This window comes from Eurypyga helias, unplaced genomic scaffold, assembly GCF_000690775.1.
Source record: "Eurypyga helias isolate BGI_N326 unplaced genomic scaffold, ASM69077v1 scaffold6768, whole genome shotgun sequence".
NCBI lineage: Eukaryota > Metazoa > Chordata > Aves > Eurypygiformes > Eurypygidae > Eurypyga > Eurypyga helias.
The window spans coordinates 11,800-25,772 of NW_010266182.1; the positions used below are offsets into that span (position 1 = coordinate 11,800).

The window sequence follows — 13,973 nt, forward strand, 5'->3', positions numbered from 1 at the left end:
GCACAGTACTGTCCTGACTCCCAGGTTAACCATGTTTTGCTATGCAGCCAGAAGTGTCATAATTTTCATATGCAAGTATTGGTAGATCAATACCCTGACCTGTGTTTCTCTTCTGTAACTGGAAAACTTAGTTCTCCACTTGGAGTTTTGGCTCAGCAGTTCCCACTCACTTTTTCCCACTATGACTTTGCTTTCTCCCTCCTTTCGCCTTTTTCCTACATACTTCTGGCAATTAAGGATGCATTTATCTTCCACCAGTGTTGAAATGTCAAAGTAATATATGTTTGATGATGAGGTGTAGATCTAATTTTTCAAGGCATATGGATGTCTAAAGATGCAAATACGTGCTACTGAGATTTTACAAGCCTGTAATCTCTATTTCCCATTTAAATAACATAGAGTACCTGAAAGTTTCTGAAAACTCCAGTAGAAACATATTTATAAAAATCAATGTACTTTTTAGGCATCAAAATAACTTTAAAAATATTGTCATTTGTTGAAAACATTCAACTCCACATCAAGTAGAATAAAATCTATTGTTAGCAACCTTAACGCATCTAGCACTTCCTTTACAATATAAGGACTCTAGATTCACATGGGAGAGTATATGTCCTGTTTGGAAGCAAATGACATAATTTTGTTTGCCCAATCTATTTACATTTAGGTCAAATTTCTGAAATCATTTACTCCAAAAACACATAGTACAAAACTGCTCCCTGGCCTAGAACCGGAACTATTTAAAGGGAGATATTGCCTGGAAGAAATCAGCATGTCACATACAATAATTATTTACTCAATAACCAGTCAAATCAATACTATTTACCATCTGTTCAGAATGTAAATAATGATTTCTCTATTTTTGTTAATCTCTAACCATATTATAAAATATTTATGCTGAGATGCTCTTAGCCTGATTTGGACAAGGGGCAGTAATGTGAGCTGGATCTTCCAGGCACATACTGTAGTAGAAAAAACAAAATAAAATCACAAATGAGCCAGTGGTCACTTTGATTAACTAATTCCTAGCCCAAGAATAGATTACATTTGGTTTTAAGTTTTTGAAATGAATAATTTTTATAGAAGGAAAATAAAAAATATATGCAGTTAATCCTGTATTATCAATAGACCCTGAAGGCATAGAGGAGGGGAATCACTTGTGCAAGGTTATCCATTAGACCAAGGGAAGGGCCAGGAATAGAATCCAGATTTCCTGAGCATTGAGTGACATGTCAGCAGGATGTAACCTTCGTCTTCATGGCTGTGACCTTGAAGGAAAGGAAGGGGAGGAAATTTGGAATGAAATAACTCAAGACTTCTGTAACATGAATGACTGAAGCCCAGCATTCATCTCATCCCAAAGAAAGGGCTGCAACAAGGATCTTGCTGATTTTGGTGACACGTTTTATTGCCTACGCTAAGGCTACGAGCTCTGGTGATTACTTGATAAGATTACTCTCCTTGAACCTACATGCTGCGTGTACCTGGTCAGGCATTAGTATTTTCTTATCAAATTAAGGGAGCTTTGATCTGATAGCTTTGCAACGCAGGTGCGCAGCCTACGCTGGCTGCATCCATCATTCTGAATAAACCAGTGCGCATGGTAGCAGCTCTGAAAGATGAGAGAAAACATAATCTGTTCTAGTGCAGCCAGAATTTACAGTGCTAAGATTGTTTCAGCCACAAGCCCCTTTATACATATCTGACAGATAGCAAAGCAAATGTGATAACAACTGAATCTAACCTTGTGATACTCTGGCACATAGAGAAGACATGAAATCCAGATCTGACATTTACACTGTTGTGAAGCACATACTTCTAAACAAGTGCTATTTAAAACCACAGTCTGACCAGAACCATCATGTCATCTGTTTTAGTTTAGCATCAGACATTCAAATTGCACTTCTTAATCGTGTTATGTCATCTGTAAAAAATTACAGCCTTACTGAAATGGAATTAGCTCACCTAATAAAGCTGCAGGGATTCTGTACGGTTCCTCACCATACACTGAGTTTCTGCTTAGGAAGTATATTTTAATGGATAGACCACCACATTGTGCAACTTTGGCTTCTGCTTATCTCCCTCAGCAGACGAAAGGGTCACCCTTCCTACGTTTCATTTTCTACACCTATAAAACAGGAAACCTTCCTCCCTTGTACTGTTACCATTAAAGCATGTGCAATTCCGAGTAGCGTGACTGGCTTATGCACGAGGGCTGGATATACATAGTGTCCCTCTACAAACACTTAAGGAATCTGTTTGAATTGTTTCATAAAACCAATGAAGAAGCCATGGGGTAACAATGACCCTCTGTCCATCAGAGTGCATGGATTTGACTTACAGTTGCGCTGTTGTTCCTTCATTCCCAATCAGTTGGAAATAAAAGGAATTGTTTCACTAGGTGGTTTTGCAATTTGTAAAGGTTTACCTACAAATAATCATATCCCAAAAGGCAAAGTGTAGTCTGTATGGCTAGGAAGTCTAGTACTGTAAAATAAACAAGCCAAAAATGTTCACACACGTTGATCGGAGAATGCACCAGAGACAGCAGTTATTTACCTGAAACCACATACCAGAGTTGCAGTGTATTATACCATCTCTCACTTAGTTTGAGGGCCAAGACACCAAGCCCTACACTCCAGCTGCTGGAGTTCAGCAGCATTTTTTCCTTCCATGATGGCCACTACAAAAGTTAGACACAAGTCTAGTCAGGATCTGGCTGTCAGAGCGCAGCTGCTGTGTCCCCTTGGGAAAGGAGGGAAGGACATGACCGTCTCCTTCCTGTCAACTCAGGCAGAGTGCACCTCGGGGATACCTGACGTTATGGCCACTTATAAGAATCTCTTCCATTTCTCAGTCACTAGACCAGTGCTGGGATGGAGCACACATCTAAAAGCATAGCCAGGGACCACTCCTAGTGAGACAGTACCTCTTCATAGTTCCAGTCAAGGACACAAGCTCACATCTGAAAGTGCAAATGCCATTCTGTAGCAGCACAACAGCGAATTAATTCTGATTCCAGACTAAATACGATTTCATCCAGGTGATGTTGTTGGAGTGCAGAATGCCCTAGTATGGTAATCTATTCCTGGTAATGGAATAAATAGCTGTCTTGACCCTGGCTGGGGGTGTTCTTTCTGATGTGCTCCCTCGCTGTTAGGCTAAGGTTTTTATCTTGAATGTACACCTACAAAATCTCTGACTCCACAAAAAAGTTCCCAGAATAGATTTTGGCTTTTTTTCTGCATTAATACTCAACACAAGCTTGAATTTCTAAATAGCACTACCTGCTCCAGAATACGTTGCCAGAGATCTTCTGCATCTCACCAAGTATGGCTAGCAAGAGAGATGACTTCCCGCAGCCAACCTGTCCTACAATCATTGTTAGCTGACCTGTGAGAGAAGAAGGCATATATAAGCTTCTGATTTTCCAATTGCTCAGGAAAAAACATGTTATTCTGTATATCTGATGTCATTTTGTACCTTGAGGGATTCGGATATCTATGCTGGACAATGCTGGAGGACCTTCAGGTGTCCAAGTGAAAAATCCATTTGTGATCTATGCCAAGATGGAGAGAAACAAGAAATAGAAAACCAGCTTTAGAGCTGACTTCTATTTTCAGCATCAGAGACACTTCTGTTTTCATTACACTGAGCATAGGAGCAGAGTCAGCCTTTGCCCAGTGCAGGGAACAGATCTTCAAGTGACTGTTTGTAAGGGCCTGTATTCTGATGTGCAAGAATCTCTGAACTCAAACAAGCACAACAATTAGGAAAATACGGAAAATTCCTCAGGAAAAAGAAGTTGCTGTTTAGGGATATTTTGTTCTGTTATTTGTAAGGTGGGCACATAAAATAAGTGAAATGATTCCAATGTGATTAAATTATGTACAGGGTCACGGTTTGCTCTCTGCAGAGCACAGCACTGAATGCCACTCTGGACACGCTGCAGCATATACAGCAACTACATGGTCCAAATTCCAAGCAGGTTTACAGGACTTTCCACAGACATTAGATGTTGCTGCTTATTACAGTACTTTCCTTTGTATTTCTGATATGAGTCTCAGATAACCTAAGCTTTGTTAGATACAGAGATCTTTTCACTGAAAAACACTAAAACCAAGAAACAAAGCCTGTTCAAGACTTTAAATGAAGAAGATTCTCACGGATACTGTGAAAAACAAAAATAGGAGACAATTTTAAAAGGCCTGTATTCATACAGGACCTTCTTTTTTCACAGCAACTTAAGCCTGCAAAGCCTTTCGGCACCACAAGGTACGACATTTTTTGATCTTAGAAGAGTGGAATGGGACACACTTATCCTACCCTGGAAAAAAAAAAAGGGATATTCTTATCGTGGGGAAACAACCTGAAAAAATGAGCAAAAGAAAGGGTGGTGTTCCTCCCTCTAGACTACCAAAGGCAGCCAGAGGATTCTCTCTCAGAAAATGCCCCTTCCTGGGCAATGAGCTGCAGACGGATGGTACTTGGGAACTGCAGAAATTCCCGGACCCAGGGGTCCCGGTGACCATGATGTCAGCAGATGGAGCCAGAGATGAGAGCTGCTCAGGGATTTCTATTCAAGACCTTTTAAATACTGTCCTTACTCTTGCCTCTCCTTGGTGACAACCTCCTTTGTTGCCACTCTAAGCTGTCTTTTGATCCAATACCCCCCAACCCAAACCTCATTTTCCTTGAGGTCTACTGAAGAAGGATCCTGCACCAAAGTGGCATGTCAGATGACAGCCTCTGAAACAACCTGAAAGCACTACCAGTTGGCCTACTTAGTCTTATGAAACTGAATTATTCATTCTCTTGTGCCAGAAATGCAAAAGTAACAGCAGACTTCCCAAATAAACAGCATCATCACTACAACAACCATCAGGCTTTTTATTACTTCTGGCCATTTCTATAGCAAATTAAGAGCATCAGTCTTCCAAGTGGCATGGATAACTTAAATCTTTTCTTTAAAAAAGTTAGGTTCATTGGAGGTTATTTTTTAACTTGATCTTGGAAGGCTACTAGGTATTCCAAAAGAGGAAGGGAAGACCCATGACAAGACTGTTTTAGGAATGTCTAAAAGAAATTCTTTTCCATTTTTTTCATGCCATTTTCCTGTACAGGCACTGGAAATGCAAGACAATCTGGCATACATAAAAGGCTGGATTAGATGATCTTTCAAGATCCCTTCCAACCTGGTCTCTTCTGTGTTCTAAGTTGGAAATTTCTGTTATGAGAACAGGGCTGATGACTTAAACACTACATAGAGAAAATTACTGAGTGAAATCTAGAGGGATATACACAGCTAATCACAATATAGAGGTCAGTAGTCAATTCTTAAAATGGAAACCACGGAAAAGAAGAGCAGAAGTTAATCTTTGATATGAGCACAAGTGTCTTGACAGTTCACATCAAATGCTTCCACTTGAATCTGAAGCTGTCATCAGGATAGAAAAGTGACTATTAGTGAGCTATAGTAACAGTGCTATTAGAGTGACCTTCATATCACCTTTACACAAAAATCATCTGCTTCTGCGATGTTAATGGGTCTTCTCATGTGTGAGCTGTAATTGTTCCAGTCCTCCCTGGCCGGCCTCTTGCGGTTAACAACTTTGAGTGGCTGTGCAAAACCAGAAGGAGAAATACGCAATAATTGGTGGCAGTACCAGCAAAACGTCCTAAACACAAGCAACCATGTTATGACCTATACAGTTCAGTGTATTAAGAGGAGGTTTGGCAATTGCAAGAAATACTCAGTAGGAAATGGAAAAGTAAAAAAATTATTCTGGGTACAAATTACTCCAGCCACTTCACCTGCAATTAAACATCATTACTCACCACTGCCTGGTATTTGCTGTGATTATCTGCACTTCTTAGCTCTGACGATTTATCATGCTCTTCTCCAATTTCTTCACTTGACAGGAATTCACTCAGTTTCTGTACACTGAAAGGGAAAAAATGGAATTACACTTCAACCTGGAATGCAAAACTTTTGCTCACTGCAGCATTTAATACTGAGCATCCCTTTTAGTATTTCAACCACTGCCAGCTGCATAGTTTGTTTTCTTTCAATTTATTTGCAGGCATATAAAAATGTGCAATGAGAAGTTAGTGCAAGGAAGTTGACAAAACCTGCCCTGTTGTTGTTGTTAACAGCTTGTCGTGCTTTGTGGAGATGTTTCTCTTTTCTACTACCGACAGAGAGATTACACAAAAGATGATTTTAGGCATTTGGTGGGATGAGACCAGCTACAAAAGCTCGTTTTGAAGCCACATGCTGAAGTAGAGTTAATGTCATTTATGTTACTGGAGTGTTACACAGTCTGTTCTACTGAACAGTCTTACAAACATTAGGAGTCTCATAAAATCCATATACCATGAGCTAAATTCAACCAGCTATGGTGAAATACAAAGTGTGTGAGGTAACCTGATAAAGGAATATACCTTAACAGAACAGTGTTCAATGTGATATATAAAATAAAGAATCCTGCCAACCACAGCAAAAAAGAATGCATACAATCTTCCCAAGCTGCTTAAGATTCAATTAGCTAAGAGATAACGTACCTTTATTATGACATTTAACAGATCATGACATCAATTTTATTTCTGTACCTGACTTTATAAAATTTATGTCTAATCTACTCACAGGGACAGCAAATTAAATTGGTAAAGGAAGTGGATTGAATAATGAACTCAGCATCAAAGGGGCACAATTAGGTGGAAATAAGTTAACTCTAAGTCTCCAAAAAGATAAAGTGCCAGAAGGCCTTAAGTTCCTAAAAATAGATTTATGGACAGGGGCTGAAAAAACTGGTTTCAGTATTTAGCCTTAGGCTAATTGGGTCGAAACAGGCAAACAATGCCACTGTAGCACAGTGATGCTGTTATCTGTTATGCAAATCTTAAAAAATAAAAAATACTCCCCCCCCAACTCCCCCCTGCATTTATTTTTGCATTCCATTACCATGGATTTCTTCAGAAGGAGATGAAGAAATCTATTTGCCCTGCAAGTAGAGATCGAAGTCACCTGGGGACCCCCCACAGTAGAACTGGTTCTAGTTTTTCTGTCTCCCTGCCCACTCGCTAATGCAGCTGAGATACGCAGTGGGGTGAATTTAGCTAGAGCAGATACTGCAATCCAGGCAACTGGAAAGTGGGAGAACAACTATTCTGGATTGGAGTAATAAGAGGAGTAATAAGAGGAATAATAACTAATTCAGGTTCAATGCTGGACCAAAATTTCTTAATTAGAAGGTCTATTAAATCAAAGGAGGAAATTAGAAGCCCCATCACTAGAAATATTTATATCTATTTTCACAAAGGTCTGGAAAACAGGGATAGGAATGCTTTTACCTTTTTTTGTTCAGTGAACCAGGTATTTAAAATGCCTTTAAATGGACCATATGATGGTTTAGATGCTGCCTGTGTGGAGTTGATATGTAGCTGCACCTACATTCACTATAGGAAAATTACACTGACATTTGAATAATTGCTCTGAATATATACAGAGCAGATAGAAAAGTCCCTGTGTATCTGCTCCAGGGTTTAGAGCGGGAAGACAGCAAACAAATTCTTGGACCATATGTACCCAAACAAGATCATGTCATTATCAAGCCATATAATAGTTTGCTCTCTGGCTGTGTTTCAAGGTGGCTGTACTCTAAGTGCCAGGACTTTTCTTTGCAAGCCCTCTGCCCAGTGCTCTGCTTAATTTTGAAACTGCTGCTCCCGTGGCAATTACTGAGGAAACACATTATAGCTATGAGAAAATCTTTTGTTAGAGGCAGCAACTTGTATTTCAAGATGCAACACCATTCTACACTCTTAAAGAACAAAAATGTATGTTCCCTGCAGAGCTCTCACTGACATTGCAATTTCACTAGTATTCCAGTATCTCCATAGGGGAGCTTATTTTTAAGCCACAGAATAGACTTATTGATTAAAACACAGTTATTTGCACAGCTGACTGAAAAAGCGGTTTCATATTAAACCCTTTAAGATACATAATGCCACTGCTGCTACTTGACCTTTGCTGATGGAAAATTGCAAACTGTACCCTTTGTCCTTGAAGACCTCACATTTAAAAAATCCCTTAACTGGCTGCTCAGTTTTAATTTGCAATGGCTACATATTAAAAAAACTTTTCAAAGAGCTAACGGAATTTCTTACCTTCTTAAAGACTTTCAACAGTTCCCCCTCTCAGAAGCAAACAACCTGGTCCCCATAACTTGGAAAATTTGCAGGCTTAAAATCTCTTTACCATAGGAATGGATCACATGGATGTTCTGACAGTGCAAATGTGTGCTGGTATATAAGCTGGGAGGGTTGGCATGGACTGGTTGGGTGTCGGTTGGCTAGTGGTGAGCAGTTGTATAATTTTTTTTCTCCTCTTCCCTTTTTCCCCCATTACATATTATTAGTAGTAGTGGTATTTTCATTACCTTTATTATTATCATTATTTTACTTAATTTGTTTTCAATTATTAAACCGTTCTTATCTCCACCCACAAGCTTTCTTATCTTCTTCCTCCAGTTCTCTCCCCCATCCCACTGGGGGAGGCGAGTGACCGGCTGTGTGGTGCTTAGTTGCTGGCTGGGGCTAAACCACAACACAATGGCAATCCTTGAGGATATTTTGCAGTTGGGCACATGTGTAATGATAAAGATACTGAGAAGTGTATTTGTGGAGGTTATTATCCTTAAGAGCATCTATCATCAGAGACTGTAGCCAATATTAACAGAGCAGGGGTTGTGAAGTGTCTGAGATGCAAAACCAGTAACACCCTCTTAGTATCCTTTATGTGCTGGTTTTGCTGCTGCATCATCTTCTGCTTCAATTAGTTCCTTTCTCTCACTACAGGAGAAGCTGTCTTGTACACTTGCTAAAATCAATTAGAATGTCTCAGCCTAAAAGAAAGCTGAAGCTTCATCAAGTTAAGTCACTTCTACCTGATCTTATCATTACTCATTAGCAGGAAGGTGTAACAGCAGGACACAGTTTCAGCAAGTAAACATCAGTTGTGCTCAATTGGCACAAACACACCTTTCTAATAACTGTCTGCTTTTTCACATTTACTAAACTATTTAAGCAAGCATTTGCATAGGTTGAAAATATCTGGCAGATGCTTCCAAACTATGGCACTGGAGGATGGGATACTCAGAATATAAATCTTGAGTAGCACCAGCAGCAATGTGGAACACTACCTGGGTTACTGCGATACAGACAAGGATCATGTCAACTGTGTTACAGAGTTTGAACCCAGGGATTCCTGTCTGCGCTACAAGTGGCAGGGCAACAGTCTGCTAACAAGAAGATAACTACAGAATAACTCATGAACAACTCCTGTCTACCAGCAATTAATACTTGGTTGATACTAATTGCTTTAGAATTGTTCCTGCTGCATTAACAGGCACACAATTCATTTACAAAGAAATCCTTAGACAAGCTAAAATAATTACTAGTGCAGGCCCCCAGATACTTGGCTGGCTGCAATCTTCGCATGACAATTTGCCATGGCTCCAGGGACTACCACAGTGGCTGCGAAACATTTCATGCCAGCTGCTGATGCTCTCAGGTTTCACACTTATTAGGAGAGAGGATACAGCTGTGACTTTGCACTGTCAGGCAATTTTGAAACAGCAAGGGCAACCTCAGCCTCCTGCTGCAGTCTCCTTTCCATCTCCAAAGCCACACAAAGGCAATTAAGCAAGGGCTGGTGTCCAGGGTCTGGCCCATAGTTTAGACAAGCTCTTAAGACAGCTATATTGGAGGTCACAAAATGGTCCTAATAAAGTAAGAAGTCCAAACTCTCTCTTCCTCTCCTATCAGTCAGGTAGAGTTACACCACATATGACAAGCATTAAGAGGTTTTGACACCAATCTGTTGATATTCAAAGTAAAAATCCCAGTGAAACAGGAGTTCTACTGGTTGTTATTTCAGTTTCCGACCACTCAAACTAACATGTTCATAAGAAAGTAAAAATCCATCAAGTATGAAACAGAAATTTAGACATTAACTGACTCACACCCTGAACAGTAATTTTTATGGTGGTTTTTTATTTATTTAAGTCTAAATCTGCACCAACAGGCAACCTCCGGCAGAGGGGTGGAGGCTGAGCGCAGCCCAAGAGATACACACTGAAACACATGCGCTTCTGTAACTAACTACCCTTATTCCTTCTACGTGCTTGATGGAGGGAAACATTTGGGTGATTTACAAAACTAAATCTTCAGTAAGCTTTCACTTTCTTTCTTGTTGTCACACGTATGTCGCGTGCAGTACTAATATGGCCTCAACGCATCCTACACAAAGAAGTACTAGCTGTGGACCCCAAAATATTGGTTGTGACAATTTTATCAGCAAAAAAGTTGGCTCACATGCTACAACCAGGAAATCAGGTAAGGTAAAAAGTTGGGAAGAAACAACAACAGATGAATAATCACCACACTATTTCCAAACTTAAAATTGTAAAATTGGCAATAGACAGGTTCTCAAAAGTCAGAGAGATTAGCAAAGATATTAATTTTACAGTTCTTACCTTACTAATGCTTTGACAGTGGATCTAACCACACTAGAGAGCAGGAACAATGGAGACACAAGAATATGAAACAGGGAGATGGAGGCAAATGCCACGGATGGGGAGAAGTCAGCCTTTGTTGTCAGATGAGCATGGACCACAAATGTCTACAACGAGACAGACATCATCATCAGTGTTTTGTCATAAAGAGGGAAACACACAAACATGTCATATTTCATGAGCATTTCATTTACAGAATCTTAATTGATACTCTTAACAGTCTGGGGGAGTGGTGCATACTCCTGGCTGCTTCTCGTCACAGACGACAAGTGGGCATTTTCCATTCTCTCCCAGAGGAATTGCACACGTGTAGCAGGTTTGCATCCTGTCCTCTGCGTTCCTCATTTCCACATCATTTATACTTGAAAATGCAGTTGTGATTTACACTACTTAGGGAAGTCCATACTTACTATAAGTACGGCTGCAATTGGTATTGCTGCATTCATAAAGACTGTGAAGGAAAACACGTAGGAACATTTAGAAACCATTTCCATTCAGACACGCTATATGTTAAAATACTACTAGTACTGGTTTATAGTGGTATTTTCTATGCTTAAAACAGGAAAAATGCACAAGTAGCTACACACATCAGTACATTAAAATGCTTACAGTTTAGCTCTCACATCATCAGAACAGAACCCAGCTGCACACCCTAGAAAATGATGGCCAATGTGCTGGTTTGAGCTGCAATCAGCTCACACGCAGCTCAGGCGAGGGGTGCTACAGGTCCCCGTCTCATGAGAGGCAGAGAGGCCAAGCTGGTACGGGGTCAACTGAATACCTGACCGTGAAAGGAGCCCCAGAGGGGCGCTGTGTTGTCACTGCCCCACCGGCTGGCCGCAGGCCCACCTCTGCCCCATCCCGTGGCAGGACCTCCCGGGAGAGCCACTGGCACATACGTCGGGTTGTGACCTACTGCTGGCACTCTGCTTCTGAGGTGCAGGGCTATGCGGCCCCCTCAGGTTTCGGGATGCAGTTCAAAGGGTAAGGAAAGACTGGCAACCCTGCTGATTCAGCTTAATCTTATGGAGGATTTACTCCTAATTTTAGTCCCATTTTGTCAGGCTTGGCTACTTTGTGAATGTCCTCAGGAGCTCGATACAAGTTCTGACAGTACGCAAATGTGGTAGAGCTTTGATTTCAGCTGGGCCTAGAGTTACTAAAATGCAAACAATGAACCAGTTTCCACCCTGACCTTAAGCAGTGTCTGTCTCGGGGCCCTGCATTCCTTCGCTATAGCAGCTCATACACTATAGCATTCAGAGTTTATTAAGCAGATGGATGGGAAGAAGCAACAAATACCATTGCTGTATAGGGATCTTTTTAGATTGGGCAGGAATATGGGTTAAGAATGCAATAATAACCAGTTATCCATCTGGGAACTTGAGTCAGAACCAGAGTACAAACTTACCCTGCATGTCTGTCCCCTAGTATTTGAAAATATGGGTATGTTTGTGTATGTAATCCCAAAATAAAAGCTTAGCCTTTGAAAGACTAGTATGTATTAAAGCTTAGAAATTCACGGTTTACTCCTCACTCTAGGGAAAAAAATGTATTTTTCTGAGGAAAATGTTCTTTTTGTGTTGGAATACAAATCAGCTTCTGTTCAGACTCTCATTTCTAATGATTCTACTTGCTGCCCAGTTTTCCCACTTTGAATAAACTTGAGGTAGTTACAGCTTCGAAATTTTGAAGAAGGGAAGCTTGCTGCCTGAAGCTACAGAATTCTTGATTCTATTACATCTTTGCATTTGCAATCTGCCTTTGAGACTGCTTTAGTACGAACTTGCTTTTGTGAATGAACTAGATGAGAGAATCTAGCAAAGCTGATAAACCTCTCAGAGATGGATCCTGCTTTTCTGCCATCTACTGTATGAGATCATGCCTGCCAAATACGAAGTTGGATGGATTAAATATATTGTAGGGTTGGCAAAGCTCTCAGCAGTTCAGACAGTTAAGGTCACTTGGTGCCTCCTCAGAAGTCAATTTGATTTTTGCTATTATATGCCTCCAAGAACTTCACTTCAAAATCCTTTCAAGATAACAAATAAAGGCCTATTGAGCCACTGGAATCTGGGGGTTGTGTTTTTTTGTTTATTTGATTTGGTTTGGGATTTTTTTTCAATTATGCAAGTGTCCAGAAAAATAAAATGTTTTATAAAATAAATTTATTTCGCAGCTAAGACTTCAATTAGATTTGGTCAAAAGTACCTTGTTACTGGAAAAAGGCAGACTGAAAACTAGGAAAAAAGTTTTCAGTCATTTCTTATTATTTTAGGATAGTAAGTACTGGTTTTTCCTGTGAGAAAGCCTGGAGTTACTTTGCTTCTGAAGGAAAAATTCATAGAAATAGGAAAACCACTCCTTCTTTCTCTGTCTTTCCTGAATATATAGTGTATATGAAATCCTGTAAAACTGGACCCAGGACAATCTTACCAACCAGTATGAAGAAAATTATATAAGAATTTTCTTTGTTAAAGTATTCACTGCTGAGTCTCAAACGTTGTCACCACCAGTTTGGCAACCCAGAGTGGATTCTGGTGGGTACATTTCATTAAAATTATAGAAAGAGATAATTTCTTTAATAGCTCTTTTAGTACACATGACCAATTCCATATACATACAAACGGGATCCAGGCACAGGGGCGAGGCAGCTGAGATCCAATTTCCATGCAGTCTTGAAATGGAATTTTCTTGTGGTCTAGACAACACTGCCCTGAAACTTGTACGTATATTTTCTGTAACCCAAAGCAAATCTATTTCTCATGAATAGAAGTAGCTCCAACCACATTCTTCCATTCATGTTAATAGCTAAGTGTATTTAGAAAAGAATTCCAGAGTCTATTCAAAACTGTACATTAAAAAAAAGTATATAAAAAACATTTCTGCTTTTTTATTGTTCTAGCAAGTGTCGGCTTTCCTCCTGATCAATAATAGACAAAATCTTGGTCATCTGCCTTTTTTACTCTTTTTTTCTTAAAAAAATGAAATCATGTGTTCACTATAATATTAGCAAACATGTTTTGTGCCAGTTATGCCTGTCATTCTAATTATACTTACGCTAAGAAAAAAGGGTTTACGCTACGCTAAAAAAAATACATTCCTATATGTATGCCCCCTTTTTAGTCTGATAAAGTGCAGGTTTGTAAAGATCAGTGTCATTTCTGCTAAAGACAGAGGGTGTAAGGAACTCCTAGGCTGAAACCATAGGAACCCTTCATAAGCCAAACTGATATGCACCATTAACATGAAAAAGCTTCACTGGTTTACCCCAGCTGAGAAATTAGTATGTCCTACCTACACATAAATGTCACACATAATACAAAACATGAATGAAAATGTCAACACTGATAGTTTCAAGAAGCATCAGTAAATATTTAGAACTGGTTTTAATAATAT

At 39.8% G+C, this 13,973-nt stretch overlaps 1 protein-coding gene across 1 annotated transcript in view; it reads right to left on the bottom strand.

Moving 5' to 3' along the window:
* LOC104513575 (ATP-binding cassette sub-family C member 8-like) overlaps positions 1-13,973 on the bottom strand; it is a gene marked incomplete at both ends in the record, with an annotated part of 50,696 nt that overhangs the window by 10,115 nt on the left and 26,608 nt on the right. Inside the window, 6 exons of the mRNA XM_010156978.1 lie at positions 3,285-3,390; positions 3,481-3,556; positions 5,507-5,617; positions 5,836-5,941; positions 10,536-10,681; positions 10,985-11,025. Coding sequence (XP_010155280.1) covers positions 3,285-3,390; positions 3,481-3,556; positions 5,507-5,617; positions 5,836-5,941; positions 10,536-10,681; positions 10,985-11,025 — 586 coding nt within the window. The remainder of the gene's footprint in view (positions 1-3,284; positions 3,391-3,480; positions 3,557-5,506; positions 5,618-5,835; positions 5,942-10,535; positions 10,682-10,984; positions 11,026-13,973) is intronic.